A 26,692-nucleotide genomic window follows, 5' to 3' on the forward strand; every position below is an offset into this window, starting at 1 on the left:
AGACTGGTTAGAGATGATAGAAAGGCAACAGTAACTCAAATACCCACTCGTTACAACAAAGGTATGCAGAATACCATCTCTGAACGCACAACACGTCGAACCTTGAAGCAGATGGGCTACAGCAGCAGAAGACCACACCGGGTGCCGCTCCTGTCAGCTAAGAACAGGAAACGCAGGCTACAATTCACACAGGCTCACCAAAATTGGACAGTAGTAGATAGGAAAAACGTTGCCTGGTCTGATGAGTCTCGATTTCTGCTGCAACATTCAGATGGTAGGGTCAGAATTTGGCGTAAAGCATGGATCCATGCTGCCATGTCTCAACGGTTCAGGCTGGTGGTGGTGGTGTAATGGTGTGGGGGATATTTTCTTGGCATACTTTGGGCCCTTTAGTACCAATTGAGCATCGTTTAAATGCCACAGCCTACCTGAGTATTGTTGCTGACCACGTCCATCCCTTTATGACTACAGTGTACCAATCTTCTGATGGCTACTTCCAGCAGGATAATGCACCATGTCACAAAGCTCAAATCATCTCAGACTGGTTTCTTGAACATGACAATGAGTTCACTTTACTCAAATGGCCTCCACAGTCACCAGATCTCAATCCAATAGAGCACCTTTGGGATGTGGTGGAACGGGAGATTCGCATCATGGATGTGCAGCCGATAAATCTGCAGCAACTGCGTGATACTATCCTGTCAATATGGACCAAAATCTCTGAGGAATGTTTCCAACACCTTGTTGAATCTATGCCACGAAGAATTAAGGCAGTTCTGAAGGCAAAAGGGGGTCCAACCCGGTACTAGCAAGGTGTACCTAATAAAGTGGCCAGTGAGTGTGTGTATGTGTGTATATATATATATATATATATATATATATGTGTGTGTGTGTATAATACACACACAATATCACAGAATTATCAGAATTTCACAATACTAACACTGGATCCTGTCATATGGAATATCATTCAGATATAATTCAGATTAGTTCTGTTGTATAATGCTGTTTAGAATTAAATGTTATTATTGTCAATAACATGAACCTGTCAATCACAGGGAGGGAAGATTCCAATCCGTTGGACAGCACCAGAAGCCATCACATACAGGAAGTTCACCTCAGCCAGTGACGTATGGAGTTATGGCATCGTCATGTGGGAAGTGATGTCATATGGTGAACGACCATACTGGGACATGAGCAACCAGGATGTAAGTGGCACTGTACCTCAAATCTGATTAATTACGTGTGCTTGTCATGCCTTCAGCGCTGGCATTCCCATGGTAGAAATTCCAGAAATGCATGCAAAGTTTTAACACTCGGCTTTATCGTGCTATTGTGTGCCATGCCAAGTTATACAAACGGACTGAATGCCGCAGTTCAGCAAGATCAGCCGTTCATTTCCTCTCCCCTGTTTCCTAGGTGATAAAGGCAATAGAGGAAGGCTACCGGTTGCCGCCGCCCATGGAGTGTCCGCTGGCTCTGCATCAGCTCATGCTGGAGTGCTGGATGAGGGAACGAGCGGACAGACCCAAATTTAGCCAGATCGTCAACATGCTGGACAAACTCATACGCAATCCTGCCACGCTCAAGAGAACGGCGGGAGACGCCAGCAGGTGAACATGCACACTTGCAGATACTCACATTGAGATTCCAATTAGAAGGTGACACAGGAGTGGATTTTCAAACCTCTCCCGTCCCACTGCCACAAAAAGAAATCTCGTCCCGTCCCAATCCCGGAAGAACGACTCCCATTCCCTCCCACTCCCATGTTTTTTGGGGGGTTTTTTTGGCCGGAATCTGTCAGCTACATTAAAAATACAGTACAGATCACATTAAAAATACAGTACAGATAAGGTGCCCACCTTAGTTGAATAAAAATCCAAAATGTAGTTTTTTATTATTATATTGAACTGAATACCAGCTTAAGCAATGCACACACACATTAAATTTCACATAAATCATCCATGCTAACATACACGTTTTCTAAGCTATTTGAATTTTTTTCACTTGAAAGTAGACATTTCACTTTATTTTTCATACATAGTTTCGCGCTCAAGTTCACAGAGACCTAGAGGGTAGAAACACATCCTGTTTGCTTTAATTACTTTACAGAAGCACACAAATAAACATAGTGTTTTCACAGATTCAAAAGATGTATTAGGCTACTTTTATCTGTAGTTTTAGCCGTAGTTTTCAATTGACCCTGAAGGACTTGATTAGCTGGATCAGGTGTGTTTAATTAGGGTTGAAGCTAAACTCTGCAGGGCTGCGGCCCTCCAGGAACTGAGTTGGACACCCCTGCTTTAACCCTATAGTTTGCGAAATTTCAAAATGCTTATTTCATCTGCCATTGTGTTACAGCTTTTTCCAGAATGCATATTAGTTGATTATTATTTTTTATTTTTTTAAGAAATTACTCATTTTATTCAGCTAGGATGCATTAAATTGATCAATTGTGACAGAAAAGATTTGCATTTCAAATAAATGTTCTTCTTTAATTAATTCAAATTCAGTAAAAATGTATCATGGTTTCCACAAAAATACTAAGCAGTACAACTGTTGTTTTAACAGAATTAAAATAATAAGAAGGTGTGAAGAATGTGACACTGAAGACTCGAGTAATGATGCAGAAAATTCAGCTTTGATCACAGGAATAAATTACATTTTAAAATATATTGCATGGAAACCAGTTATTTTAAATTTGAATAATATTTCAAATTTTTAATCATTAAATAAATGCAGCCTTGGTGAGCGTATTCAAAAACATGAAATATCATACAGACCCCAAACTTTTGTGTATGTTTCAGGCTTAACCCAAAACATGCTTTTTGGTACACACACACAGTACACATACAATTCTGACAAGTTCATTTTCTCAGGATTCTAATGTATTCTCTGATGTTGTCATCCTCAGGCCCCACCCCTCCATGCTTCACCACGCCCCCTCTGAAGGCTCCGCTCCCTCTTTGGGTTCTGTGGACGAATGGCTGAAAATCATTGGACTTGAGCAATACAGAGAAAACTTCAGCACAGCAGGGTTCTGCAGCTTAGAGAGCGTCTTACCCATGAGTCACGAGTGAGCATCACTGTAACATTACACTCAGTTACACATCCTGATGAGCTTGAAGATGACTTTAGCTGACCAAAACTCCCTCTTTTACAGGGATCTGGCCAAAATGGGAATCTCATGCAGTGCACATCAGAGGAAGATCCTGAGCAGCGTGCAGGAGTTATTGTCTGGAATGCATCACAGACAAGACACAAAGGTTCCTGTCTGATCTGTGACGAGGAAATAAAACAATGCATCATGTTGGTTAACATGGATTACAAGAGGGACGGAATATTTCACATCACTCTTGCACTTTAATGTGAACAGGAATGAAGATCAGAATGATTGAGCTAAACTGCACTTTTCTGGGCCGCTTTGTGCTTCTATAAGGAATTTTCTTCAAGTCTAAGGATTTTAAACTGGCATTTTGCCGACAATTAAAATGACTTAATGCGTCTCTCTGGATGAGATGTTTCTGGCCCTGTTGTTCTAGGCGGCGAGGCAGTATTTCTTGACAGGAGAAAGTTTGAGAAGTGTCCTCCTTCTGTAAGTGGAAAGAACTGTTTCAACTAAGTGCAAACAGACTACGACGCTTTTCACCTCAGGATCTTTTCAGAATGGCCACTCGTCATCAGCAGGAAGGAATTGTTCCCTGTGGATCAGATTTAAACATAATATTCAAACGGATCTTTTGCCTCGGGAGATTTTGAGCCTTTGCAAACGAAACTAACAGACCTTTTGGACGCTGTGTGTTTGTTTTATGAAGGCCAGATGGCAGTTTCAGAGGCATTGCTGAATGGAAAATTATATTGCTTTATTTGTTGAAAAAAATAAAATAAAATATAGGGAATGAGGAGATAGATCCAGATAAGATTTAGTCTTAAGTTACTCATGCTCCTTGTATCCAATTTTGCGTTTTTAAGTAGCAAAGTAAAAGACTGATGGCCTTTCCTATTTTCTTTGTAAACCTTGTTTCTTTCTCTCTTTTCAGTTTCATTTATTTCCACGTCTAAATAAATCCTACACAAACAGCTAAATCTTACGGTGGCCGAGAGAGCTCAACACACTGCAAATAGAAAAAACAAATACAACACACGCGCTACAAATGCTCACAACACAACCAAATAAAGAAACACACTGCAAATAGAAAAAAAACACCTGCAAATTAAGAAAACAACTTCATCAATTTGACAACACACGTGTGACAAATACTCACAACCAAACAAATAAACGCTCCGCAAATAAAAATCTGTTGTGAGCATTTGCAGCACCTGCTATCAAACTGATGAAGATGTTTTCTTGATTTGCTGGTGCTTTTTTTATTTGCATGTGTTTTCTGAAGTTGCAGCGCGTTGAGCTCTCTCGGCCACTGTAAAATCTGTGTATAATTTGATTAAAATGTTTGAAACTGCTGAACTGAATCATTGCGAGAATTTCATAGTCACAGATCTATTTTTTGAAACTTTTTTTCACTGTACATAATCTAGGATTTTGTATGTACATACTTTTTAATTGTTTTTCTTCATGATGTACATAACACCAGGCAGACGTTTCCGTCTACAGCTTCTGAGTTCCCTCACCTTCTTCCTTTTTTCTTCCCATGTGTTAACGGAATGTATTTAATTATACAGCGAGCATAAAATTCATGTTGGCAGTAAATTTAACATTGTAAAACAGCAGTACATGTAAGAAGGTTCGGTAACAGGTTGAGGAGTCTTAATTTCACAGTTTCTGTATTTCCACCTTTAGGTGCACCTAACTTATGTGCTTTATTTATGATCTTTTGTATCTAGTTCATAAAATAAAATTTTGAAGAAATTGTTTGCAGTTGTCGTTCTATATTATCTGCATCCAACGTACACATATATCTCGATTAGTGCAAACCCAGTGAGAAATCCTTTCAATAAGTTCCTGATGTTATGTACAGCTTGCAATTACATTAATATTAATGCATTTAATGAGTTGTCCCTCTTTTCTTTTTTTTTAAAGCGTTACGTAAAACATTTGTTTTTGTGCTATTTCTTCAATGTGTGTGATGATTTGTCCAGTATCAGATTTCAGAGCTTCAGTCAGTGCCGCCATAATTCAGTTGGACAACCTGAAGAGATCAGAGTGGATTTTCAGAAAATGGACAATCTAACAAATAATGGTATACATGTTTTATTGTGGAAATCTGATTTGGTTTCACATTTTTTACCTCAGCTTCTCTAGTTTACAGTGAGGACTTTGTAGTCCGAGACAGAGCTTCTTCACCCCTGAGTCTTGTAGATCATTAATGCTCAGATCCAGATCTGTGTTCCATGTCGGGTTTTCTGTTTTCCCCTGTGTCCTAGTTCAGTTTAATTAGTCATTGTGTACACCTGTCCTTCCCAATTATCTGCCCCTTTATAAGTTCCTGTCTTTGTTAGTCTCACCGTCGGTTATTGTTTCTACTATGATGTGTGTGCACTCCTGTGTCTGTATCTGCTCCTGGATCTCTGATTAAAAGAGAAGGTAATTGTTTATGCTTGTCGTGTGTTCGTTGTTCCGCACAGCACCGTAACATAATAACCGACCGAAACAGTAAGATTGCGGTGTGTTTTTTCCCCGTTTTGTTTCCCGTTTTTTGTCAAGTTTTTTATTTGTTATTATGGATCCCGCTGTCCTCGTCATCCTGCTGGAGCAGGGGGACCGCTCTCTCGAGGACCACACAGAGGATTTTTTGTTCCTGGCCAACTTAACACACTTCCCGGACTACTGCCTCTGCTCGTTCTACAAAGCTGGACTGAACAACACCACACGTGGGCAGTTGTCCGGGGACGGTCCTCGAGAGAGCCTCGCCGCATTTATCGAGTGGGTGCTGGTGTCTTGCAGATCACAACTCACCGTGGACATTGCAGATAATGACACCAGCCCCACTCGGGACCCAGCGCCCAGTCCACTACCACCCCGCAGCGCGGAGCTGCCCGAGCCCACCGCAGACGGAGAGCCAGAGCCTGCCGCGGTCGTTGAGCCATCGCCATCAGGAGCGACAGAGCTGCCGATCGTCCCGGAGCCCGAGCCCCAAACGTCTGACCAGGTGCGAGAGCCGGCAGTGCATCCGACGGTGGAGAAAGCTGTGGAGATCGCGGGGGCGATGGAACGCCCCGTCCACGGCGCCACCGCTGAGGGTGAGCATGAACTGGACCTGGGAAACCTCATTAACTTTCACACTGACACAATCATCCTGAAGCCAGCTCCTGTATTGGATTTCTGGGGAATTATCCCACCCGACCTCCCTCTCCCACCGCCTCTCATTGATCTGGTTCCTACTTCAACACCCTCATCACTGGAGTTCGTCAGCCCCTCTGCTCACCCTCAGCACACCATCTGTGGCGTGGGCTCGCCGCGGGTCTGCCGACCTCCAGCTCTGTTTGCGTTGAGTCTGGAGGATCCCTCGTCTCCGCCCTCAGCCTCCGAGACCCAGACTCCGCCTCAGTCCGGCGACCCTGCGGCTCCACCATGCCTTCAAGCTCCCTCGGCTCCACCGGATCCCGTCTGTCCACCAGCTCCACCGGGCTCCCTCGTCCTTCCGGCTCCGCATTGGTCAGTCGTCCCCCTACCTGCACCTCAGGACTACTCTCCTTGGGCTGCGCCCCGTCCCTTCGTCCCTCCGGCTCCGTTGGGCTCCTCCTTCCCTCCTGCTCCACCTATGTCCTCTGTCGCTTCGGCTCCGCCGCGGCCATCCGGATCTCCGCCTGCGCCGAGGTCGCCGAAGACATCTGCTCCGCCTTGGACCTCCGGATCTTCGGCGTCACCCTGGCTCTTCGGCTCTCTGTCTCCACCTCGGGCTCCACCACCACCTGCTCCGCCGCCGTTGGTCGGCCCCATGGAGTCGGCGGTCCCTCCTCCACCATGGCTCCTCCCTCCGTCGGCTCCCCCGTGGGCCACCATCTGGACTGTGGCCTGGGTCGTCATCTGGCTCCTCCTGTTCCTGGCTCCCCCTTGGCTTCTCCCACCCTCCACTCCCCCATGGACTTATTGTTTGGACTCTCTTATGTTTATTCCCTGCCACCCTCCGGTTCCACATCCTCCTCCAGATCCCCCACCCGCCCTCCTCAGTTGTTACGTTACGGCGTGAGGCCACGCCTTGCCGGGAGGGGGCGATATGTTACATGTCGGGTTTTCTGTTTTCCCCTGTGTCCTAGTTCAGTTTAATTAGTCATTGTGTACACCTGTCCTTCCCAATTATCTGCCCCTTTATAAGTTCCTGTCTTTGTTAGTCTCACCGTCGGTTATTGTTTCTACTATGATGTGTGTGCACTCCTGTGTCTGTATCTGCTCCTGGATCTCTGATTAAAAGAGAAGGTAATTGTTTATGCTTGTCGTGTGTTCGTTGTTCCGCACAGCACCGTAACAATCTGTCAGACTGCAGGTCTTTAAGCTGAGAGCTGAAGCCGAAGCGGTGCAACTTTTCTCAGTGATTCCACATTTGTCCAACCTGAGACAGAAATTAGTTGTAACACATGCTTCATTTTCCAACTTTATCAAAAACGATATTTCTATACCTTACCTCAGTGTTTTCAGTCTACAGTTTGGATGATGAAGAATGGCAGACAGCAGCTCTGCTCCCTGATCTCCAGGTCTGTTGTTGCCCAAGTCCAGTTCTCTCAGCTGAGAGTTTGACTTCCAAAGCCTTTTGTTTTGATTTTGCAAATAATGTAACTGCAATTCAATTCTTCTCTCTGTCTTTGCAGTGATGCTTACCTTGTGTTTTCAGAATTCAACTTTCTGATCCTCGTAAATCAGTCAAATAAAGTGCTGTTTTTTTGCTTTTTCATGTCTTACCTGCTCTTCCACATGCGAGCATATTTATTCGTATTCTCTCTATTTTGATTTATTTTCCTGGATTTGATTTGTTTATTATAGTTTTGGATTTTCTCTTGACCAAATGTCATTCAAATCTCTATTCCTGAATCATCAACCTTGTGAGTTTTCCTAAATTCAATATTGACATGAAGAATGAAGACTTATGTGTACATTATTATATTTATTTACATATATTACATATGTGTAACTCTGTAAAAGTGAGAACATCATTTTAGATAACATTATAACCATAATCACAAATATAAAAGTAATATACTTTGAAAACAGTATATGTAACACTTTATGAAACCTACTATCCAAACTCTCAGTGCATCTTAAAGGGATGGTTCACCTAAAAATAAAAATACTGTCATCATTTACTTGCCCTCAAGTTGTTTCAAACCTGTATGTTGAAGATATTTTGATGAATGTTGGTAACCAAACACTTGCCGGTAGCCTTTGACTTCCACAGTATGGAAAATATATATATATATACTATAAAAGTCAATGGCTATCAGCAACTGTTTGGTTACCAACATTCTTCAAAGTATCTTCTTTTGTGTTCAACAGAAGAAAAAAAAATCATACAGGTTTGCAACAACGTGAGGGTGAGTAAATGACCATTTTAATTTTTGGTGAACTGTCCCTTCAAGTTAGAATGTATCATGATTTCACAGTGTCTTGTACTGTTAAAAGCTTGATTGTTTATTTCTGGAGTTATCTTAATGATCACTGTTTTTTGATGATTTGTGCAATATCATGGAGAGCACATTCAAGTCTGACTCCTCCAGATCATTCTCAAGGAGATCAAGTTAAAAAGTAAAAAAAAAAGTCGTGACGTATTGTCAAGTATGGTGACCCATACTCGAAATTGGTGCTCTGCGTTAACCCATCCAAGTGCACACACACAGCAGTGAGTAGTGAACAAATGCACACACACACCGTGAACACACACCCGGAGCCATGCTGCGGCGCCCGGGGAGCAGTTGGGGCCTTGCTCAAGGGCACCTCAGTCGTGGTATTGAGGGTGGAGAGAGCGCTGGACATTCACTCCCCCCACCTACAATCCCTGCCGGCCGGGGACTCGAACCCGCAACCTTTCGATTACGAGTCCGACTCTAACCATTAGGCCACGACTTCCCCCAAAGTTCTTTCAGGTGGGATGGATGTGACTTCAGAGCTTCAGTCAGTGCCGCCACACCTTCATGCGTGACTTTACACTTGGACAACCTGAAGAGAGCAGAGTGGAATTATAAACACAGGTCAGTGGTTTTTGCTATTGCTTCATTTGATTTCAAAGGTTTTGTGTCTGTGGTTGCACTAAAGTTATGATTGCATAACTTTGTTATATTGGCCAAAATCTGCAGTTCACTGTAATTGGGGTGAAAAATCAAATTTTTTTAATCACTTCTTTAGGCTTAGTAATTATACAGTCATTAACTTCAAATGTATTTAATAATTAGGTATATAAGCTAATTGTGTTGTAACTCACCTAAGTGTTTCCAATGCACACCGACTTTTCACCAGAGCAGCACAAAGATGTTTTACTCCAGAGTCTCCTATGTCGTTCCAGCTCAGGTCCAGCTCTCTCAGATGAGAAGGGTTTGAGCTCAGAGCTTTGCTCAGGTAAACACAACCTGCTTCTGTTGCCCTACAGTTCTTCAGACTACAAAGAAGAGAAAATACATATTAGTCCCAATCTAAAAAAAAAGAGATCTAAAGCCTTTTATTTTGATGTTGCAACATGAAAGCCTATTGAAATAAAGCCCAAACATTCTGAACTGTAGAAATTCCAGTATATTTGATTGATTTGATACAGTGATAGCAGAACATTTCAAATTAGAATCTTGAGGATCATGCTCAAAAGAATTATGCCTTTAAAAATAATGGTTTAATCTTTCTGACATCATGGTCACGTATGTTTTTCTCACAGTCTTTATCAGTATTTCTCTTTTAGTTAGTTTTCAATATTGACCTTGTCAAATTCTGTAGTTCACTGTTATTGGGGGTGAAAATTTTCATTTTTTTTAAATCACATCTTTAGGGTTAGAAATTATACATAAATGGGAGACATATTTAGGTTTGAAAGTGCTAGTTTAAAAACCTGCTATTTAAAAAAATCATATTTGTTGAACACTGATCCAAATATTGGACAATTAGAGTTCAGTAATCCACCGTGCTTGTTTTAATTGTCTCTGGCATTTATGTCCCTGTTGTTTTGGCTTTGAACATTCAACAGTAGCCCTTACAAAACAAAAACCCTTCACCTTGAAGCAATATACATAGTTTAATGGTCAATTTTTGTTGTTTGCTTAATCTACCAGAAGTATTCAGAATCATCTTGCCTCAGTGTCTCCAGTTTACAGTGAGGATGATGCAGTCCAACAGAGAAGAGCATCACACCTGAGTCCTGGAGCTTATTCTTGCTTAGAGAAAGCTCTTTCAGGTTTGAAGGTATTTGTAGTATTTTAGTCAATGCCATATAACTTTCATATGTTATGCTACAGTTATTTAACCTGTTAAAAACATTTAAAAGACTCCTTAGTAATTAACAAATTTATTTCATAATTAACTATATAAGCTATTTGTGTTATAACTCACCTTAGTGTTTCTAATGCAGAGTGAACTTTCACCAGAGCAGCACAAAGATGTTTTACTCCAGAGTCTCCTATGTCGTTCCAGCTCAGGTCCAGCTCTCTCAGATGAGAAGGGTTTGAGCTCAGAGCTTCACAGCCAGCTTCTGTTACTCCACAGTTCTTCAGGCTACAGCGAGGAGAGGTAATATATTCATAGCCTCAATCTAACAGCAAAAATTCATATTGCACATTTTGCTGGATAAGGATATTTTTAAGAACGTTAACAGGACCTACTTCAAAGATTCCAGTGTGCACTCTGTGTCCTGTAGTCCAGCACAGACATAAAATCTTCATAATGGTCATTGTTTGCTTCATCTTCCTTAATGCCTAACCATTTCCTCATTCTGAAGTGACAGAAATATTTCATTAAATATCTTCACATGTAAATACTGTATTTAAATATAATGGTGTAATATCTCAAATTAGATACACACAGATTTGATGCATAGCTTGATTTCTTCCCTCCTACACTGAGTATTTCTACTCCTGTGTCCTGTAGGCTGTTGTTGCTCAGGTCCAGCTCTCTCACATCAGATAGTGATGAAAGAAGTGTAGACAGTATTAAACAACCACTTTCTGTGATATTACAGTCATGCAACCTGGAAGAGTAAGCAAGATTGGCAAATCACAACAAAATGGTGAGTTTTTTTCCTGCACTCACACATACTGTATAATAAATTCCAAAAAGTGCTCACCAGGCCTTGGTAGACAGCTTGATCACAGGTTGTAGCCAGTTAAGGATTTTGTCTGATCTACCGTAACGATATAGTTCAAATTCATCAAACTGCTCATCTGATGTCATTAAAATGTTCATCAGAGCCAACCCAAGTTCTTGGGACTTCATGTCTTTGTTAACTTTTCCTGAAGTTATGTACCTTTGGATTTCATCAGTTAGAGAATGATCATTAAGTTCATTTAGACAGTGGAACAGAAGGATACTTGTTTCTAGACAACATGTTTTTAAAATTTCCTTAAGATACTTAATAGTTTTCACTGTGTCCTGGGGAAAGGTTTTTCTTTTCATCAAAAACCTTTGTAGGAGAGCCTGATTTGACTCCATTGAAAGTCCCATGAGAAAGCGAAGAAAGAGATCAAGACGTCCATTCTTACTTTCTAAAGTTTTATCAGCTGCACATTTGAGTAGAACATTAATATCTGATTCCTTTTCTTCACCCCTTACAAGCACATGTTTGCCGCTGTTTGTGAAGGAGAGGTGCACATATAGAGCTGCTAGATGTTCCTGAATGCTCAGATGAACAAAGCAGAAGACTTTCCCCGTACTTTACCAGTAAACGGTAAAACTGTTTGCACTACAAACGAGTGTGATCATAATTAAGATAATACAGTAAAATAATATGGTAAGACACACCAATTTTCAATATCAAGCAGTAAAATTTATGCATCACCTTTATGTATATGTCGGTCATATTATCTCTCCTGTGCAGTCTAGTTTTATATATTACAGATGCTGTTTTTACTGTTTTTTGGTCAACCGGTTATTTGACACTACCTTAAAATACAGCAGTCGGGACTCATGCACCTGTACAGTGAGATTTATTGTGCTGTATTTATCAGATGCTCACATTCATCAGCCTGGTGACAGAAGCATGAGATCATCTCAATGATGTAATAATTCTCTCAGATTTACCCAGCATGTTAATGCAAATTAGCTTCTTGTAAAGGTGTGTCATGAATATGCAGATGTATTTCCGGAAAGAGTGATTGATCATTTAATTTTTTTGCTGGTAGCAGTATGCGGGTTCATAAATCACTTGAATCATATGCATACCTCAACGAAAAGAATCCAAATTGGACTAGTTGTTCAGATTACATGTGCCCAACAAACATTTTTTACTATATTTTATTTATAGCAACTATTATTTCAATTTAAATAAAAATGTAATGTATTGTATTATTTAATTATAGACATTAACAGAATTTATTAAGGTTTTAATCAGTTTATTTAGAGCTATATGCTAAGTTGCATAAACTTTAAATCTTTGTCCTCTCAGTGAAATGTATAGATCTCAATCAAAACCCAGATTATGAAGAAACATTGTGCACTTTGAGACGTCCTCCTGAAACACAAATTTCATGTCTCCACAGGTCACTCCAGCGCCCTGCGGTTCTCCCCTGCAGAAGAGTAATCCTGTTAGAAGCGTCGGGCCGTCAGGCGCACTGGAATGTGCTGTGACAAGGAGAGATCAGGTGCTTGAGTGAGTGATTTGCTCTGTTTTAAAAAATACATTTTATAAGCATTTGCATAATCAATAAATGTGATGAACAGCAGGTGCATTCATTACAATTATTGAGTGCAGCCAAAATGAGTGACAATATTTGTGTGCATGTGAGCTGATGTACTGCCGTCCACCGTTAGCCTGTTAGTTATGCTTTCATGTGCTGGCGGAGAGCAGATGTGACTGTCCACATTCAATCCTGCAGGATGTGACCAAACAATCCATAGGCCTACACAAATAACAAATAAATGAACAAGCTTCTTCATAGCCAGAATAGGAAATAAGCTTGAATTAATCTTTGTAGTGGCGGGATCTATAGGTTTGATACCCTATGATGTTATCAGAAATACATATAATTCACAGTATAAGTAACTGATGCATTTACTTGAGATGAAAAACGACACGAGATAATAAGTCTTGTTTTGAGAGATCTGTTTTATGCATAAAACAAGACAAAATATTATTTGCTTGTTGGGTCAAGACAAATAAACCTGTTTTCCCTTTGAATTCAATTTATTTTTCTGACTCCACTGGCATATATTTTTTAAGATTTAAAAAAATACATTCATTTTTTCTGTAAACAATGTCAAATGTCATGCTGTTTCCTTCTCAAGTAAAAATGCATGTTTTATGCATGTTTGCATATTCATGTTAGGAAAACAAGATGAAAATATTATTTCATTGCGGTGTTCTTTCTGTAGGCCTTGGGATATTTTAGTAAAAATTAAACCACATTTGCATCCCCTTTTACTTCAGTTGGCATATTTTATCCATCAGAAATTGATTGAAAGGTGAAACATCTCTATGTGAAATAGGATTTAATAAAATGCATTTAAAATTAAGAAAAACAATGAATTGGAAAGGAAAGGCATTGCAAGTTAAATTACATTTTGATGACATATTATAAAGACAAACATGAGCAGAAATGTGCATTTCAGACATTGTGAAAGGCATATAGTTATCTATAGATGTAGATGTGAATTGTTTGTTTTTATTGAGACGCACGCACACACTGGTCTGCTCTGTTGCTGCCAGCATGACCTGCTGCTTTTCAGTGGTCACATGCAAAATGTGTTGATTAGAGAAGAGCGGAGAATGCCAGATAGACCACTGTGACACACACTTCTCCGTGTTGTCTTTTCCTTTCAGTTCAGTGCTGGAATAGATTTATTCTCAGACAGTGGAGAGAGCTGTGATCATCTCACTATTTTGAGTTTGTGGCACATATTTTGTTCAACTTTCAGTCTTTTTCCAGCTTAGAATATAGTTGCTTTATTTCTGGTTCTGAGTCTTCTAATCTCTCTCCTCCTATATATCTAAATCCGTTGACAGGAGTGGAAGTCCTGACCGAGTTAGCAGACTGACCTTTGACCCTCCAAGAAAACTCAACTCAATTTAAATGTAAGAACTTCCTGAGAAGAGCAAAACATCCTGTCTGTGTGATGAATGTCCTTTTTACCTTTAGTGTAATATAATCCAGGTGAGTGTTAGTAGCCTCAAACTGCAAACCCATGGACTGTCTGATGCAGCACAAATATGGCAAGAGTTTCAATGAGTTCCAATATGATTAGAGCTTTATGTATTTTCCACTTTTTATCGGTCCATCGGGAAACAAAGACATGTTTAAAGGTACTAATGTGCTTCAAAACGGCTGGATTAACGTTCAAGCAGAGGTTTGTACCATTGGATTTTTTTAAGTTTTAATTGAAGTAAATAAATAAATGAATCCTTCGAAACCTCAGAATGTATTTAGACACTTTAGCTACTCTTAAAATTGCATTGCATTAGATTAAAAAATAAATAAATAATGTGGTATTTATTGCAAAAAAAAGTAATTTTACCTGCAAAATATTTGACAAAATATCAGTTTTTGAAAGATAAGACCATAATCTTTCTATTTCAGCTCAACCAACTCACATATTAAAAGTTTCCTGTGGTCAGTGACTTTACACGGTGTCAAATGGCCACTTCCTGTCTATATTGGCTTTATTTTTTTTGCCAGCTGTTGAAAGTCTGACTACATGAGACTATGTAAGCACAGGTGGGTCTGTTTATGCATAAATTTATGAATAAATTGCTTAGCCTTCTTAAGTCCACGTAATCAATATCTATGAAGACAAAGCACTGGTGTGCTTCCAGAAAGTGTGAGAGCGAGAGAAAGACATTTCAGAGTGCTGTTCCTCATCAATTTCCTCTCTAATCCCTGCATAATTCCCTCAGAGTCATAAAATATCAGTCGAGACAGCTTTTCCTCCTCTTCTGGAGAAATTCCCGACTGACTTTTGTGAGAGAGGGATTTGGGAAGATTAAGGAGTAGTGTGTAAATGACATGAGAGGGAAGGATTTAGGGAAGAAGGACCATCACATTCAGACTGAGATGGGGAGACGGGGAATAGATCCAGGGAATTTCCCTTGGTGTTCTTTTGCTATGGAGAGAAAAGAGCTGTGATCGACACAATATAGATTTGAAATTTTGTGTAAGAGCAGCCAGGTTATAGGACGCGAGAGCGCTGGCGATCACAGCAGGTCTCTGTGAGCTGTATGACCGCTTGAGGGCAGCGTAGCAGGACACAGGGAAGATGTGTTTAGCACCAAATGCAACACAATTATGGACTATTATGCAAACCAGCTGTTCAGAATCCCAGTTTTTTGCCTTTTTTGGTAAGACTGCTCAAAATGCTTTGATCAGTGTCAGAGTTTTAGATCAGACCTTGAATGTAACCACCAGTGAAATACTGCAAATTGTGTGGATTTGATGGATGTATCTGACAAAAATTGTTTGCATGTCTGGAACATTTCTCCCCAAAATTAGAATAGAATAGAATAGAATAGCTTTTATTGTCATTGCGAGCAGAGCAAACAATAAAATTCTTAATTAGAGAAATTAAGAGAAAGAATAATGTTTTGCTGAAAGTTAATATCAAATGAAGTATATTTCTAGAACCATTAGGAGTTATTAATAATTTCATTTAATTTTAATGACAGTTATACACATCATTCCTCCTAATGCTCATTACTGTAAAGCAAAAAAGTAACATTTAAATTTCCAACTATGACATTGTAATTATGGTACTTCCTGTAATGTGTATGGATTTAAATTCTTAAAATATTAATTTAATTTTAATGACAGCTGTGCACATTATTCCTCCCAATGCCCATTACTATAATGCAAAAAAAATTCATTAATGCAAAAAAGTAACATTTAAATTTTTTAATAATTTTACATTGTGGTAGTATTTATTGCTCTTTCTGTAACATGCAGATTTAAATTCTTAAAATGACTGTATTGTAATATAGAATTTTTACTATATTATATTGATATGAATAATGGAAATAACTAAAATTACTGCATAACTGAAAAGTAAAATCTCTAGACACTCGAATGTGAATTTAGGGGAAATATTTCATGAAAATATTACAATACAAAAAATACTGATGGTCTTAAAAACAGGCTTGATTTGGGTTTAAATGTGACCTGAACATGTTTTCAATGATATTCACTGTGAAATCATTTTTTGATTCTGTAGCTTACGTAAATATAAACATTAAGGCAAATGATCAACTAAATTCCCTCAGCCTGCGATGTGTATGAGAGCACAGCACATGCTGGGACCCTCTCTGGCTCTTTCTTCTCCTCCTCATCTCTCTCTTTCTTTCTTTCCTCTCCTAATTTCTCTCTTTCTTCACGGTATAGAGTTTTAATCAATCCCAGCTGTATAATATTGCACGGCCAATTAACAAAAACCATTTGGCTCAGTTTCAAATGAGATGACCACATGTACCCTGTTTTCTCTTTCACACACACACACACACACACACACACACACACACACACACATTTTACTCCAGATTTCAAATGTAACTTTAATTTTTTTATTGTGACTTTCTATATGTGATCATGTTTTACAAGATGCAGATAATTAACTGACATGTCTCACTTAACTCAAATGAAAAGTTCAACATCCCCGAAAAATGGCGCAACTGTCCCAGCCACGTGAATACTGCATTCTGATGAAAGACCTCATTTAGGAGGAAAGACCTGCAGTTTCCTGTTGATAGTGGATCACAGCTGGATATCAAAGGTCACCTGTATGTGTGTGTATCTGTCACCTAACACTCTGACAAAGTATCTTTCATTTTTCATTCTGTCCAACATCCCTGATTATACTATAAACAGAACTTTTTGCAGGAGAGCTGAAAAGAGAGATAGTTACAGAATATCGTGAAACCATTTTTATTAACAATATTTTCATCCTTTTGATAATGGAACTGTTTTTCCATGCATTTTTGTGAAAAGTTACAAAACATTGTATCACAGCAACATAAATAAAAAATAAGAATATACATCATATTAAGCCACTGCTTTTTTTTTTTCATTTCGGTGGCTTAATATAAGAAAATTTCCCACGACATTAGTATTATGGATAATTTACTTTAGGTAAATGTTGCACAACAGACCACAAGTAGACCGTTTTATTGAAATCACTCATTCTACATCAGCAGTTTTCTTGCAGTTAGATTTAAGTTGTGTATGAAGTTATCATAAGGTATCTTCCAATTTATTTAGTTGCCAAAGCCAATTTCACTTGCCGAATGTTCATTTTGGAGCATGTTTGAACTCCACATGTAGGTCTGTCCAAATTTGCTCCTTTTATACACTGAAATCATGAAGTCCGAAGCCAATAAAATGACTTCAGGTTTGCAGAATGTTCTTATGAACCCCATCCAAAAAAATCAGCTGGTTTATGGTTTCACTTCATTCGTCCTTTCAAGCTTTCCAATGATCCGATAACAAAGGTGAGTCTAGATAATAGTGCTTGATTGTATTGTCATATCACGGCACACAGAGTAACGCAGATGCTTTGTAACATCCTTCAGACTGATGGAGACGTTCAGAAAGGATCTGAAGATGTGGGGGAGGTGAAAGAGGAGTATGTCGGGGAGTTCTCACGTGACTTTGGTCTACTCGTGTTAATCAAGTTCAGTTACACACAAGCACACTACGACCTGGATCGCATTGGACACGCAGATAATGTAAAGAATGAAACCAGTAGGGGTGAAGCAGAAGAAAAGAGTCAGATCAAAGACAGAACGAAAGTATGCCAGATTCCTCCCCTTATGTTTGTCAGAAAAGAGACATGATGGACTGTAAAGAGAGAAAGAGAAGAAGGTGGTGGAGGGCATTTTGTGTTTGATTACTTTGAGTAAGTAAATGATCTGAATGTTTTTGTCTCGCAGACATAGTGGGGTCCAAAAGTATTAGACCACTAGTTAAAATGCTTCCTTTTCTAAATTTTATAGAAGTAAAATACTCCAATGTCTGCTTAATATGCAGAGACGACTGTTATAAAGCCAATTAGGACATTTTCAAAACTTTGTTTTTGTTTCAAATGGCCTGACACAGCAAAATTGACCAATAGTGTGAGTTTTGGGGCGGGGCTATCTGTTTAGCTGACCAATGGAACATGGAGGAGTGCTTGGGAAACCTGCTTGATAATAATCATTGTTTTGCAAATTTTTTTGTTGATGTTAGTGGTGCAAAACATACAAAATTTTAATGGCAAATTATTTTATCAGGATGTCAATTTAAAGGAAATGACGAATTTAATATTATTGCGTGAATGTGAGACTTTACCATTTGCTTATTATTTGAAATGTGCCTGCTATGTTTTATTGACAGCACTGCTGGAGCTGACAAGATCCTGATATTCATTTTCTCATGTTCTCAGGTGCATCTTGAGCATCAATGGAAGCAAGAGTATCTGGCCATCTGTCACTCATTTACTTATATTTAATCTGTGAATTATAAATAGTGCATAATCTGTTTTTTACATTGTAACTAGTGTTGTTTTAAGTGTAAAAATATGAAAAAGTTTATTTTCAGGTTTTCTATATGATCTCAGACTTTTGGACCCCACTGCCAAAGCAATGACATTTCATTGTTTTAACACCTCATCATCCAACTCTGCACCTGATAGATCTCAGTCTCTCTCACGCATGTCCTTTTCCTGTAGGATTTGCTCCAGGTTCTCTAATGACCATCACGTAAAGCTGAACTCTTGAAGGTCTGGTGTGGTGCGATGTGGTTTTCAGTGTTTACTCAGTGCGCTGAGCTGTTTCTGTATCACCACGGCTGTCCGTGCTCTAGATCACAAACACCAAAACCACATGATCTCACTCATCTTTACGACCCACTAACAACCCCACTGATTCAGCTGCAAACACACTGGAAACTATTAAGGCTTCACCACAACGTAACGCTTTATATATGAAAACAGATTAATAAAAGACAATGTTTCTCCAGCAAGCAGGATAAAAGATTGAGGAGTTTGGTTGCCTGATGCTAAAAGCAGCTTTAGGAGAGTGGACCGCCTCTGGGAACTGATGTCTGAAGTGTGTGGAAGTAGATGTTCTTAATGAACCTCCATGCCACCGCAGTAAACATTGCCAAGTGATTAAAACGCTACTAGCCCATTTTACAATGCCCAATTTTAATCATCTGAAGCAAATTTAGTCTCAGAGGGGAATGTGACTCCTTGTTTTTCAGTAAGCTATAAAGTATCGACTGCTGTCAGGGTTGCCAGGATTATGTTTTCCTCAACATGAAATCATCTGGAAAAGTTTCAGATCATCTACGTATCTATCCATCTATCTATTGATCATTCTATCTGTCTATCTATCTATTGTTCTGTTGTCTATCATTCTATTGCTCTATTATTCTATCGTTCCATCTATCATCAAGATGTTTTCTGGCAAAACTGAGACGAGCCTTTATGTTCTTTTTGCTCAGCAGCGGTTTTCTCTGCCATGCAGGCCATTTTTGCCCAGTCTCTTTCTTATGGTGGAGTCATGAACACTGACCTTAACTGAGGAAAGTGAGGCCTGCAGTTCTTTAGATGATGTTGTGGGGTCTTTTGTGACCTCTTGGATGTGTCGTCTCTGCGCTCTTGGGGTAATTTTGGTCGGCCGGCCACTCCTGGGAAGGTTCACCACTGTTCCATGTTTTCTCCATTTGTGGATAATGGCTCTCACTGAGTCCCAAAGCTTTAGAAATGGCTTTATAACCTTTTCCAGACTGATAGATCTCAATTACTTTCTTTCTCATTTGTTCCTGAATTTCTTTGGATCTCAACATGATGCGTATCTATTTTGTTGTTGTATCTATCTATCATTCTTTTGCTCTATCATTCTATCGTTATCTATCTATCCATCATTCTATCTAGCTGTCGTTCTATATCTATCTATCTATCTATCTATCTATCTATCTATCTATCTATCTATCTATCTATCTATCTATCTATCTATCTATCTATAATTGTGTTTATATTTCGTTCTGTCTATCGTTCTTTTGTTCTGTGTATATCTTGTTAGCTTGAGCTGTTTGTTTGTCCATTCCATCAATCTTTTTTGTTTTCCTCCCACTTGCCTTCAGCTTCATGATATTAAAATATATAAAGCTGAATTGGATATAAACACTGCACACACTTGCATGATTGAAAGCACTGATTAGACAGACGATAGAAAGAGAGGACAGGCTGGAACATCCCATGTTCTTTTGGCAGTACCTGCCTGTTTAATTCAACAATCCCTAACTATAATGCATATAAACACACATCTGTCTTTCTTCCTCTGGCATTGTTCAGTGATTAAGACTGTGATTTCTGTAAGCAAGGATTTAAACAACGGACGCACATTTGCTGGTTGGTGCGTTTTGATAATATAAATATTAAACCTTTAAATTTGTGTTGTGCTAAATTGTTAAACATATGTGTGCTGTACATTCAAGGCTGTAAAGTAGGTCGCTCTAATATGTGCATGCCCATGATCTCAGCAATAATATTTCAAACAACATGCATTATTCTGCTCAATAAAACACACCGGAAGATAAATATCAGTGACAAATGCTCCTCTGAGGGGTTTTAAGATTGTGGATGTGTTTTCTGTCACATTTCTCTGAGTTATAGAGCACTACCAATGAGATACGGAGGCACTTTAAATGACCTACACACAGACTTCTTTTCAAGGCTTTTCTAGAAACTTGGCAGTGAAAGGGCTGCCTCGTCAATGTCTAACTGTAGCATTTTTTCCAGGGTGAGGTATTTGAAGTCAAAGATGACAGACAGCATGACAGCTTTTCTTATGGTGACTGACATTTTGATTCCTATTCTTTTGTTTTTGTTGGCTCATAAAAAAAATTCAAAGTAGATCAGTGTGTAGGTCAGTTTTCCACAGAGAATCAACACTGCCTTAACACTGAGGATACCACCAGTCCCATACTAAATTCATCTTTATAATTACCAAGTCCATGATAGTAACATGGTAAATTAATTCTGTCAGACTGTTCTGGTTGAGCACAATCTCATGGGAACCCAAACATGCAATTAAACCTTCAACCTCTGAGTCATGAGCTCAGAAGGCGAGCAAAACTAACTAGTTAATTCATATTTAAACTCTTCAAAGACGATTAAGACGTACACTGCAAAAAAAATGCTTTTCTTACTTACATTTTTTGTCTTGTTTCCAGCCAAAATATCTAGAAATTCTTAAATCAAGGAGGATTTTCTAGAAAAGTAAAAATTATTGTCTTGTTTTCAGAAAAATATCACAATTAAGTGACCTTTTGCTTGAAACAATTGGCAGATTATTTCGCTTGTTCTAAGCAAAAACTCGCTTAATTTTGACTTGTTTTTTCTGAAAACAAGACAATAATTTTTACTTTTCTAGAAAATCCTCCTTAATTTAAGATTTTTTTGATATTTTGGCTGGAAACAAGACAAAAAATCTAGGTAAGAAAAGCATTTTTTGATATTTGCTTTTGTAACATATTTTAAATCTGATACTGCAAAATATTCTTAGTATGTGACGCATGTGTGTTACAGTATAAAAACAATATTGTGTGAGAAGTGTGTTTGTGCCAAGGTATTCCCCGTACATGTGCAGTGCGTGTTAAATTGATGTGTGTGAAGAATGTGTTTTTTATAGTGTGTTATGCATGCTTTGAGAGTGTGTGTGTGTGTGTGTATGTGTGTGCGTGTGTGCATGTTCTGCAAGCGGTGGAAGTGTGTTTATCAAGTCAAGTATTCTCATCATGTGGGATTTATTATTCTCAGTGTGTGAGAGGCGTGTTAAAGTATTTTCACAGTTTGTAAATATTATATCCATGAGATAATGTTGTACATTCAGTCAAACACAGCTTAAACCCTGGACTTCGTCTGCTGTACTAATTAGGGGCCAAGCACTGAAGTTGAAACTGTATTGGCAACATTTTTGTGCAATGAAACTAAATCTTGACCTTCTTCATTTCCACCATGCCTTTAGGGAAACTTGAGCAGTTTAGAAATAGTGCCACTTACTGGTAAAGAAAATCTGACAAATTTCCAAACTAATCCAAATGCAGTCCATTTTCCAGTGAAATGGTAACAAATATAAAATATCAATTTTTCCCATGATTTTAATAATTAAAATAAAATTTGTATATGACCATGGGTGTCAGACTGTGTCTCTGTTTCCCCTCCTCTCGTGTCCATATTTGGCCTTCCTGTTCCTGTCCTCGTTCCCTGTAATCATTAGTTTATTAGTCCCCAGCCCTGTGTTTTATTACTCCGCACCTGTTTCTGTTCTTCCTCGTTGATTTCCCAGTGTTCTTAAGCCCTGTGTCTCCCTGTCTCCCATGTCCTGTATTGTTCGTCAAATCCCCAAGTTCCACGGTCTGTGTGTTGGATTGAAGTAAACCTTGTTATTGGAATATCTCTGTGTCTCCTTGCTCCCAGAGCAGCGTGACAATGGGACCATGTCTTGACTAATATATCACTACACTGGATAATAAAATAAAGAACCAGACTGCATAATCAGTTCCTTGGATGAAGTGTGTAATTAATGTGCATCTAATGGCACCGAATGGAATTCTAACAAACATAAATGCATGATTTAAAACTATTTAAAACATATAGCAGTCTGATTTATTTGATCTAAAATATTAATTCATCCACCCAAAGTAATCCAGAAATGAAAAGGGAAAAAAATTACATGGAGGAAGAATTTCGCCGCTACCTCTGGATCCTTTCAGACAGATTTAGTGCAGTTTGGGAAGTCATAGATCCTGCACCTTTCACTGTAGAATTATACACACAGAATGAGGGATATTTGACCTTGAGAGATTTTCAGGTCATTGGTTTTGTGTCTGCGTTAAGTCCATCATAACTGAACTCAACCACCCCACAGTTTTAACCCACGCTTCTCATACACACACGCTTATATCCACAGATTTCTTCCAAAACACTGAATAATGAGTGAGATACAAATGTACCGACTGACTGACGGACTGTTTGTTTGAGTGTTTGTGGGTCTTGAGCGGCTCAGTTAGTGATTGTGTTATTGTATTGCGATATGTGTGTGGATTTGTTCTGCCCTGGGGGTTCTGTGTCGTTTTGGCTCGGATCTGTTTCACCCATCTGGTTTTGGAGCACAAAACTGAGAGGATCAGACCCAGCCAGAAATATTTCACTGGCTCACACATACAATGAAGAAACAGAGCAAAGCTCAACAATTAGAACCTAAATTAATCAACAAACTATTTCTATTATATGAGTGTTATTTATTTATTATTCACAATTAAATTGTCTCAGTTTTTACTACAAGTGGAACTTACAAACAATTCTTTTTTAAGCCATTCTGGGTGTTTTTAAGTGCATTATTATTGTTCTGGCTGGTTTCTAGGTGGCTGATAACTGGTCTAAAGTCTCTGTTGTTATACAGCAAAGATTAACAGTTTAGGTATGAGTTTTATAATGAACATCTAAACAAATACTACAGATGTCATTAAGACACAAAAGGAAGTAGATTTATAAGGAGATCAGAGGAAAAATACACAGAGACTCTTCTTTATGTATGTGTGTGTGTTTCCCTGCGGGAGGCGAGCTGGTACGACCTGCAGCTCAGTGTGCTGTTGAGGAACAGGTGGAGATGGAAGACACCACAGAGACTGACACGGGGGTGTTTGGGCTCAACCATGTCATACCTGTGAGAACAGCATGAATTGAGTCTCTTTCACTCTCTTCTGTCCAAACGCAGTCATGCAGACAAACAGAAAGCTTTGACCTGCTCGTATTCATGTAGAGGAGAACAAAAAGAGAACTACACCTATATTTAATGAGGAAAATGTGAATAGTGTTTTCTTATGCAAAACTCACTGCTAAAATGTTGCAGTGTTCTGAGTGGTTGCTAGGGTGTTTTGGTCATTGCTAGGTAGTTGCTAGGGTGTTCAGATGGTTGATGTGGTACTGTCAGGAGGTTGTTCTTTAGGGATGTAACAATTCACTCAACTCACAATGCAATATGATTCACGACAGCTACTGATTTCACAATACGTTTTTTTTTATCAAAAAGACTGAAAAGGCATCCTTTTATTATTTCTCAGACAAAATGCTGCACATTTCTCTGGGAAATTGAAATGTCTAATAACTAAAAAAAAAAAAAGTAAAATCCCAAATCAAATAAATAAATACTACAAATAAAAGAAATCTCTTCATATAAACAAAACATCTGAATGGGACAAAAATAGCAGATGGACTGAATGAAAATGCAAATTTACTCTCTGACAGCAGGTGGCGCTTATGGAACAGCAGCAATACAGCAATTCCTTGGTTACTGCTGTAAACAAAGCAGCACTGCACTTATAAATACTACTATTTTAATATATGCAGAGGCAAGATGAAAAGAAAATACCATCTTGACTCTTCTGAAGACAATCAGTTCCCCTCAGACAGAGAAGCATTCATATAAACCAACACCCTGAACTGTATCACGATTCATTAAACATCTCAACCGACTTGAATCATCACTTTTTTAATTTGTATTGATTTTCAAACCCACTGGAGGTTCATTGTTACATGTTTGGTTACTATGTTCTAAACCAGGGGTAGGCAACGTCGGTCCTGGAGTGCCTCTGTCCTGTAGAGTTTAGCTCCAACCCTAATCAAACACACCTGAAGAAGCTAATCAAGGTCTTCAGAATTACTAAGGCTACAGGCAAGGGAGGTTTTTTCAGGGTTGGAACTAAACTCTGCAGGACATCGGCACTCCTCCAGGACCGACGTTGCCTACCCCTGTTCTATACTATTGCTAGGTAGTTGTTAGGGTGTTGCTAGGCAATTAATAGATTGGTCTAAATTATTGCTAAGGTGATTTGTTTGGTTGCTAGTGTGTTGTGGTTTGTGTCATTCGTGTCCATAGTACAAATGGTACAAGACATGTTACATATTAATTGTTAGAACTGAAAGTCTTTTTTCTGTGTTTTGTAATAAGAACAACATGTTTATAGAAACCCATGCACACACATTTGTTTACTCATTGGTCTGGTCTAAAATGTTAAGTCACTCTGTCAGTGTGTTGAGGGACGATTGCAGAGAAAACACACCGCTTTAGCCTGGGCTGATGAACTGCGTCTGGCATGTGGAGGTCAGGATTTCTGAAACACTTCATGATCACTCAGCACCAGCATTCACTCGTCATTCTTTTCCTCGCTCAATCACTCACTCTGACACACACACACACACACACGGAAAAACTCACGCTGTGTTAATGTCCCGTAGCTTTCTGCACCCTTTAAGTGTGTGTGTGGAGACATATTCTTGTTGTAAGATCTGTTTTTGAGGGAGGAAACATCAGGTTGAAGAAAATGTTATGACAGAGCAGTGAGTGAAGCATCACAGATGTGACCACACACACACACATTCACAGCACTGAGAAAAACTTTTATGAAGACACGCTCATGTGTATGTGTGTCTGAGGCCAGTCGTTTATTAATCTTACAGTAGACATGATGGAGACCTCGATGGTGTTGCTCTATAGGGTTGAACGTTTAATTTGGACCCCAATTAATTTATTGCACTGATTCAGTTTGCTATTCTGTTTCTACTTTTTACATTATCTCTCTTGCTGAGAGATTATCAGTTTTAACAATTAAGGGCAAAAACCTACATAGACATTGCCAATAGATACATTATTTTGATTTTTGGTAGATTAAAAGGGGGTTTTCATGCATTTCATTTGTACTTTTACATTTGGACCACCCTAAACTTAAATATTTGGTTTGTCTTGGTTTTAACCACAAGTTTCCTGTACCATTTAGGCAAAAAAGATCCACAATGAATGTGAATGCAACACAATTATGGCCATATTAGTATATGGTTTTGATATCATATTCATTTAACATACTGCTTTTTGCATACTATCAGTGCTGGTTAGATTTGACAAATTGTAGTCCATGACTGATTCCAAATTGCATGACAAAAATTGTAGTTAGTAATGTAATTCATAACACCACACATTTTAGGTAATATAATCGGACTACTTTTTGATGACTTTTAAACTAATTCATTTATCATATTGATTTAAATTGGATAATCTTGCTATAAAATAAAATACCATATTGCTATAAAAATACAGAGGGAGCACATATATTGCATTTGTTATTAACAACACAGAGTGCATTAAACATCACATTACGTCAAGGTTTTAAATTGAAGCTGCTAATCATTTCTGTATCATGTTTAATTTGCTAAATTAATTTTATTTCTCTCTAAATGCTCGCAGGCACACAAATACCATCTGAAACACACACACTAACTCACTTTAATTAAGATCGATTTCTCTGTCCAAGTCAGTAAATGAATGATCTTTTCTTTGGCGAGGAAGGCAGCGGCTAATTAAAATCATCTCGTAGAGATCACAAGGCCTCAGATTCCTTTACTTACATCCCAATACACACTCTTGGGGACATTCTGGAGATTATTCCTTGACAGATTTTTGGCTGCGATTGAGTTGTTCAAAAGGCGAGGCTAAAAACAAGTCAGCATGATTTGCAATCTCATATTTAACAATAATGACTCAAAACCAAAGAGGCTATCTGCATTGTATATGTATAATGCTGACCAATGAACTGA

The 26,692-nt window shown here is 38.8% G+C and overlaps 1 protein-coding gene across 1 annotated transcript in view; it reads left to right on the forward strand.

The window, feature by feature from the left end:
* LOC306854348 (ephrin type-A receptor 4-like) overlaps positions 1 to 4,870 on the forward strand; it is a 45,846-nt gene extending 40,976 nt beyond the window's left edge. Inside the window, exons 14-17 of the mRNA XM_079392283.1 lie at positions 1,059 to 1,208; positions 1,420 to 1,613; positions 2,915 to 3,076; positions 3,164 to 4,870. Of these exons, the coding sequence (XP_079248409.1) occupies positions 1,059 to 1,208; positions 1,420 to 1,613; positions 2,915 to 3,076; positions 3,164 to 3,278 (621 nt within the window). The 3' untranslated portion in view covers positions 3,279 to 4,870. The remainder of the gene's footprint in view (positions 1 to 1,058; positions 1,209 to 1,419; positions 1,614 to 2,914; positions 3,077 to 3,163) is intronic.
* The last annotated feature ends 21,822 nt before the right edge of the window (positions 4,871 to 26,692 follow it).

Source organism: Barbus barbus, assembly GCF_936440315.1.
Source record: "Barbus barbus genome assembly, chromosome: 34".
Classification (NCBI taxonomy): domain Eukaryota; kingdom Metazoa; phylum Chordata; class Actinopteri; order Cypriniformes; family Cyprinidae; genus Barbus; species Barbus barbus.